Below are 7,940 nucleotides of genomic sequence, written 5' to 3' on the forward strand. Positions count from 1 at the left end.
TCTTCAACTGTCCAGTTTCTGTGAGCCTGTGCCCATGATAACCTGTTCTTGGCTGATAGGAGTGGACCCCAATGTGGTCTGCGGTTGTAGCCCATTTACCTTAAGTTTTGATGTTTTGTGCATGCTGAGGTGCCTTACTGCTCACCATGGTTGTAAAGGAGTTACTATATCCTTCCTGGCAGCTCGAACTAATCTGTCCATTTTCCTCTGACCTCTCTTATCAACAAGGCATTTCCACCCACAGAACTGTCGCTCACTCAATGTTTTTTGTTTTTTGCTCCATTCTGTGTAAATTCTGTGTTTGAAAATTCCAGGAGATCAGCAGTTTCTGAAATACTCAAACCAGCCCATCTGGCACCAACAACCCTGCCACAGTCAAAGTCACAGAGATCACACTTTTTCTTCATTCTGATGTTAGATGTGAACATTAACTGAACCTCTTGATCTTCATGTGCATGATTTTATGCATTGCACTGCTGCCACACGATTGAATGGTTAGATAGCTGCATAAATGAGTAGATGTTCCTTTTAAAGTGGATGGTGAGTGTATATTGCTAAAAGATTATTTTAGGGCAGCTTTTCTTATTAAAAATTTTCCAATCAACATTTAATGAGTAGAGTGTTTTTCAATTTTTGTGCGTGTAAATTTTTCTGTGCTCTTGTTTTTCTCAAGTCAGGAGTGCCAGTCATCCTTGATAAAAATCCATAGATGAAAAGGATTAGACATCGAATGACCATGATTAGCTTTCTTTATTGTTGGCATATAGTGGAAAAACCAAGGATAGTGAAATAATGCTACAAAGTGTTATGTATATAATAGGCAATATATAAGTTATATAAGAATAATGCCAAATTAATCAAATGTAGCCAATATTACATACCTCAAATAATGTAAACACAGATATCTAAAATCTAATATTGAACAATATTTTCCAAACTTATAGATCATTATGAATCTATAAAGCAATAGAGTTATAGCTTGGTTTTAAAAATATGCATGCCAAATGTATTTTGGCAGCTCCTGCAGCAGTTTGCATTATTTACACCTGAACCGTATCACTCGTTCTGTTCTGGTGGGTATGTTTCAGTTCATTCTTAAAGTACTATGCACTAGTAATAGTATTTAAGAGTAACCAACACTACTTTACCTACGTTCCTCTAACTGGTTTTCTTTCAAAATTACCTGAAAAGTGCTTCCTGCAGTTACTCAGTAAGATTTGAACAATCCTATATATCTCTTGTCATTTGTGTAGTTTATTGCATAATTTCTTTAAGAAAAAAAAATGTGCCTATATATGAGATAATTGTCTCAAACGCAAACACCTCTCTCTCTCTCTCTCTCTCTCTCTCTGCCCACATACCCAATTTTAAACCCACTCGGGTGTTTCCCTGAATCATGTTTTTCTTCTCTTCTTTAGATGTTCGTTCAGAAGGTGTTTCAGTTCCAGATCTTCAGGAAGCTATCCCAGGATCCTGTGCAGCAGGCCATTCCGTCCGCCGTCACCCCGAGGCAGCTCACTCGGTTATCGTGGCCTGACAGTGTTCCTGTGGAAAGAAATCCAGCATTTACACAGAATGATAATAACACACATGTAACCATAACCTTCATAATATTTTCTCATGGCACGGAGTTGTATTCCCTTATATCCAAGTGTTCCAGATCCTGGTTTCCTTCTTCTGTCTTCTAGTTCTGGTTTTTATTTTCTCTCAAGGCATTTTTCAATTTCCTGGTTCCTAACTCTTGTTTATGCATTCATTAATCTTTAGTAAGCGCCTTATCCTGGTCAGGGTTGTGATTGATCTGGAGCCAGTCCTGAGAACACTAGACACGAGGCAGGAATACACAATGGATGGGACGCAAGTCTATCTCTGGGTTCCACGCACACACACATTAACACCTAGGGAAAAAAACTGGCATGTTTTGGTAGATGGGAGGAAACCAGAGAACCCAGAGGAAACCCACACAGATGTGGGGAGTACATGCAAATCCTAGCCCTTGTGATTTTTCTGATTGCATTTTTGACAGTATTTTCTGGTTCCTAGCTTGTTTCTGTGGATTGTGATCATGGATTTGCTCTGTTTACCACGTCATTCTGTGACCTGACCTTTGAACAACGATTAATGTTTTTTCCTGAATAAACAGATTGTGTTACATGTACTCATGGCATTGTCACTTCCTGCCAATTTGCAAAACTCTGAGTCTTGCCACAAAGCCAAGTAAATCATGTTACCCAATCTCCTTGTTACTTCTTCCTCCTCCCCTGTCTTCTCTTTCATTTCCCCTCACTCACCCACTCTCTCAGCCTTCAGCATGTCCCAGATGTTGCAGGTAAAGTCGTCGTAGCCAACCAGGAGGAGGCGTCCAGAAAGTGAGGGTGCGAGGGAGGTGACTCCGCTCATGAGGCTCGAGTCCTGGTAAGTGGTCAGTTCCTGATCACCGCGGAGATCATACAGCCTGCAGGATGAGTCGTCTGAGCCAGTGATCACTGCATTACCATTGGGGAAGAACTGTGAAGGGAGGAAGAAGAGTCTATGTTTTAAAATGTGCTTGAAATTGAAGATAATTAGAATTTTGTGTGTGTGTTCGAGAGAGATAGAGTGATTCACCCCAATAGCATTTATGTCACTCTCATGGCCATAGAATGTCTGTTTGCACTGGCCATCTCGTACGTCCCACAGTTTGGCTGTGTAGTCGCATGATCCTGAAATAAAACATTTAAAATCTGGAGACAGAGCCAGTGACATGCAGTCACCAATGTGGCCAGAAAAAATCGTCTTCTGTTCCCCAGTCTCGATGTCCCAGAGACAGCTAAAGAAAAAGGAAAGATGATCATTTTTTTTCTCAGTATTGGACTTTACATTATAGCAAAATTATTGCTAATGAGGATGTCATTGTATTATCTGTTTGATATCTATGTGTTGTAGGCAATGCTGAAGTGCAGAAGAACGAGGTGCTCACCAGGTACAGTCTCCAGAACATGTGATGATCTCGGTGTCACTCAGGAAGCGACAGCAAGACAAATAGCCTAAGTCATAAAAAAGACAGGGAAATTAGTGAACATGTAGATAACACACACTCATTCATTTTTTATCTTAAATACATGGCACAATACAGGTCTTCTAGTTGTGTTGTAAAGTAAAAAATATACTTATTTCCTTAACTTTACATTAGATATAATTGTAGATCTAGTAACTTTACTGCAAAAAATGTTTATTTGTCTGTAAAAGCCTTATTCAGATGTTTGCACCTGTATGTGCAGCCAGCTCACGCATGACCTTAATATGACCGTCTTTTGGCATTAGATTGTAGATAGAGCACATGTTATCCAAGCCACCACATGCCACCAGGTTTCCTGAGGGGGCGTACGCACACGTCATCACCCATGAAGACTTCAGCGGGATGGCATTCACCTGGAACATGGGCATGGGGCAAAGGTCAGAACATTCAGATTCATTTTTTCATTGATTCAACTTGGAACAGTATATTTGGCAATGTATTTAATTAGATGATTCATATTACATCATCAAGATTTACTTTTTCTCTACATGATCTGTTTCCTATGTGCCTTCACTGCTGTTAGGCTTTGAAAAGGTATATATATATATATATATATATATATATATATATATATATATATATATATATATATATATATATATATATATACAGTACATGCATATACGTGCATCACTTGACAATGACAACCTTGAACGGACTATACATACAGTAAGTGCATAGTTCATGAGTTCGATAGCATGAGATTTAAAACTATATTTTATGTGTTTTTAGAAGTACACGTTGATAAATGTATGTGCTTAATTTTTATTAAGCATTTATTTTATTTTATTTTTTTTACCATAAGTGGCATTTTATCCATAAATCTAAGCAAATTATACATATCATACTTTTCACATTTTTCAATAAATCATTTATTTAAAAAACATCTTTTTAAAACAACTCCACGAAATAATATTATTTTGATAAACTAGTATGTGAACATGTGTGTAATAAAAAGTGAAATCCAAGTCAAAAAGGCCTTTTGCTATATTCAAATTAGCATGTGTCATTATCTTTTAAAAGAAATTTGCAATACAAATATATTGCATTGATGTATACCTTTTAAACCATGTTTAATTATGATTAAACATGAGAAAGTAGGGTGTGGTACCTCGCCTTAACTACTCTGCATTCACTTCATTCACAAGACTTCTTCAACCTGGGATCTTTATAGATGTAAATGAATCACTTATAAGATGTTGAGTACCTTGTTGGTGCTGTAGGTGTCCCACACAATCAGTTTGCCATCCTGAGATGCGCTCACACAGAGTCTGACAGATAAATACAGAGCCACATGGTGACCAAGGTTGGGAAAAATGTGAGAGAGGCTACAGAGAGTATATTACAATGCATTTGTTCAGTTATAACTAATTTATTACACTTGAAAAAGGCTAATTGTCCACAATGACTGCTGACTGATTCCCTCAAACACATCAATGTGTCAGAGCATTAATCCCGTTACTCAATCACATCTTTAATTGTGATGCTTACAGAAAGTCTGATCTATAGTAGTAGTATCAGATACAGGAACACACCAGATTACAGACAGGCATCTTGATATGTGTTTGTGTTTCAGTGGAGTGTAGAGGTTGGTGCGCTGCTGGCTAGCTCTGCACTGCTGGTAATTTGCATGTGGGCATGTGTGTGGTAAGCTGGTGTCTGTAGTTATGCTCTGTGTGTGTGTGTGTGTGTGTGTGTGTGTGTACTTTGAATCTGTGGCCCATTGCATGGCGTAGATCTTGGCCAGATGTCCTCTCAGTGTCTTTCTGGATTTGAGCTGAACCTTTCCCACTGCTGCTGTGCCTGAGACGCTATCCTGCAGCGTGGTGTCCTGCACTGATTTACGTGCTGCCTGTGGAGGTCAAGGGTCAGAGAATATGTACACGGTGACAAACTGATGTTAAATAAAGGCACCGGTGCAGACTAATTAAACAAAAACTTGTAAACAAAAGCAAAAGTCTTTGACTCAATCAATGTTCTGCTGAACTAATTATTATTTAAAATAAAAGTAGATGCTTTTCCCAATGTAACCTACAAGAACACAATCCTAACATGTAGATGTACAATTACTGCTCAGGTTCAAAGGCACAACGATGGCTCTTTTGTAGTGCTAGGATTTGAACTCAGGTGCAGAACCTTAACCACTGCTGCTACCAACAGCCAAGGGTTGTAGTACAAACAAACAAGTTGTACTATTGTCTGTATGAGCGTATTTTTGAAACCATGAACTGATGTTATATTCTATAACAGTTTAACATTAAAATTAAGATCACTTGCTGTGTGTGTGTGGTGTTAGATTGTATAGTTCAGACTGGAGATACTAACAGAGATCTGGTTCTTGAGGTTCTCCACCTCCTTCCGAAGTTGCGCCATTTCACCCATGGCAACAGTTGTCAGGCGCAGCCACCAACGAAGATGAACAGGAAGTGAGATCAGGTGAGCAGAGTGACTTCTGGGAGGAAATGGTAAAGGGCAGAAGTAAATAAATCAACAGAATAAATTTAAATGGAATAAGTCCTTTTAATTTCAATGTTTCATTACATAATGTCACTGTATAGTCCTCACTTCTATAGGAAGGTCACATTTTATTGAAACCAGAACACTCCCTCGCTGCCTTAGGTGGCCATTTGCAATTCAAACTCCTCAACTGGTTTGCAAATGGTCACAAATTAAGATGCACGCAAACATACACTGATTCAACCACACGTCCTCAAAACATTAACAAAAAAAAAAACCTATACACACTGAATGCAGTCATAACAAGTACCTTTGGGTTTTATTTTTATCTTTAGTTTATCATAGTCTTCTAACACACAAAGTACACAAAGTGTCCTATTCATTTATGTCTCCAAGCAGTGATAAACACTTTCTTCATCAATCTTACTGTGGATTTCATAACACAAACATAACCCATGTGGATGCATAACACAAAAGTTATTTAGTTATCATATATGGCTACACAATTATTTGAAACTAACACTATTCACTCGGAAGGAGTGTCATTTATTTATTTAAGCATTTGAAATCCTGAACTCTTTTAAAAAGAATTTGTATTACATTCCTACAGAATATAATTAAATGTCCAGAGGGAAGACAAGCAACACAGGTAATACTCAGCGTAATTCATTATTATAGCTAAATCTTACCTTATAAAGCGAGGTCACTTTTTCTGCTATTGCCGTTTAAATGTGTTAGTGTCTCTAGCGAGCTCTTATGACCAAATGAGTTTGCCTAAAATTTGTTTGAGGAGGGGGAGTGGGAGAAGGTGCAGGCTGGGTTAGAGGGAGGGAACTGCTCCGTCATGGACATTAGCGAAATGGTGTCATTTTACAAAAGTGAACATGAGCGCAATATGTCTCGGTTGTGTTTTGTGCGAATTTGTGCCCTTTGGTGTTGATCAGATTATCTTCTAATAAAATAGGGATGGCATTTTCAGTACGTTGTATAGTGTAGGGAGTCCAGGAGACCCAAGAATGGACCACAATAGCATCAATGAGAGACAGACAAAGGTGGAGAGATGAGGAGTACTGGATAAAAGAGCGAGAGAGAGAGAGATAGAGATGGGTGGATTGATGGAGAAAGGATAGGTTTAGAGTGTGTTTAAATCCAGACTAGTGAGTTTTTAAGGGAGGTGTTTTGGCTCAAATCTGCTCTCATCTGATTACAGACTGCTCTTCGCATCTGGATAAGAGCTGAAAGGGTGGGGGAGAGAGAGAAAGAGGGAGAGAGAGAGAGAGAGAGAGAGAGAGAGAGGCTGTGTGGGTAAGGGGTTCGTGAGTGTGGCCTAGACATCATTTGAATCCAGGACACTGTCCACTGTGAGTGACCTTTCATTACTGTAATACAGCATGCACCTGATGTTTACGCATTTGATTCATGACAAACTTCATTTTGCATTAAAGCAGCACCAGTAAAATAATGTTACTTTACTGATTTTCAGTGACTTAACATGTTCTGATTTCCATTTCAACATAATAATAATAATAATAATAATAATAATAATAATAATATAGTGTAGTATAAGTTGTCATTTGGTGTCAATAATCAAAGAATCTGTAATTCATAAGTGTGTGTATTGTTTTAAATGTGACAAAATATAATTTCTGACACACACAGAACAGAATATAATAGAAGTGTAATCACTTACCTCCTCCTCCTCCTCAGTTATGTTTTTTTTTTGTATCTTTGCTCTTATATTTATGTTTCCTTTCCTCCACTTTTTTCTTCACATAATGCTGTTTCACCCCGAGCTGCTCTGCTTGACACTCGTCCTGATCTCTCCTGCCTCTCTGCCACTACTGTGCAGGACAGATGATGTTTGTAGGGGATGAAATGAGCTCAGAGTTGAAAGGATAACGCAGAGGACGCAGTGAGCGAGAAGGAGGGATATTTGCCTGAGAGGAACCTTGAAAACTGAGCTCATGGGAACAGATGATGGAAAAATCCATGTAGAATGAAAAGGGCAGGTGTGATAATGAACATTTAAAGAAAGGACTTCTTTTAGTTTTGTAAATTTGGAAAGACAAAATTTGAATACTTGTAAACAATTTGCTCCTGGCACACTTCCTCTTCCAACACACTTCCATGATGTGTCAACTGGGATTTTGATATTTGTACTCGTCAGATAGTTTCTGATTGGCAGAACAGTTACATGTGTCTTATGACTATTTAAACACCCTCAAACACTGCTTATGACAAATTGCAAAAAACAAATATTAGAAATATTTGATTGTTTTTAATTAATAACAAGTCATTCATCTCAAACTAAATGGATATTGATACCAATGAAGACTACTTCAATTAGTTAGTGATAATCATTTACCATTTTAAGTCTTACATATTTAAAAAATAGAATTATTTTCATTTGAAAAAGTATATGTTG

The 7,940-nt window shown here is 37.9% G+C and overlaps 1 protein-coding gene and 1 long non-coding RNA gene across 2 annotated transcripts; one reads left to right on the plus strand and one right to left on the minus strand.

Moving 5' to 3' along the window:
• Positions 1-742: 742 nt before the first annotated feature.
• Positions 743-5,506, minus strand: gnb3a (guanine nucleotide binding protein (G protein), beta polypeptide 3a). Its single transcript, XM_026940258.3, has 8 exons — positions 5,384-5,506; positions 4,765-4,910; positions 4,266-4,329; positions 3,249-3,411; positions 2,960-3,026; positions 2,608-2,809; positions 2,292-2,508; positions 743-1,545 (listed from the first exon to the last, which is right to left on the minus strand). Exons 1-8 carry the CDS (start codon positions 5,438-5,440, stop codon positions 1,439-1,441), a joined length of 1,023 nt encoding a protein of 340 aa, XP_026796059.1. The 5' UTR covers positions 5,441-5,506; the 3' UTR covers positions 743-1,438.
• LOC117599985 (uncharacterized) lies at positions 2,299-6,340 on the plus strand. Its single transcript, XR_004580333.2, has 5 exons — positions 2,299-2,415; positions 2,926-2,962; positions 3,304-3,435; positions 5,355-5,494; positions 6,126-6,340. It is a non-coding gene; the product is annotated as an uncharacterized LOC117599985 (long non-coding RNA).
• The last annotated feature ends 1,600 nt before the right edge of the window (positions 6,341-7,940 follow it).

Source organism: Pangasianodon hypophthalmus, chromosome 1 (assembly GCF_027358585.1).
Source record: "Pangasianodon hypophthalmus isolate fPanHyp1 chromosome 1, fPanHyp1.pri, whole genome shotgun sequence".
Taxonomy (NCBI): Eukaryota; Metazoa; Chordata; class Actinopteri; order Siluriformes; family Pangasiidae; genus Pangasianodon; species Pangasianodon hypophthalmus.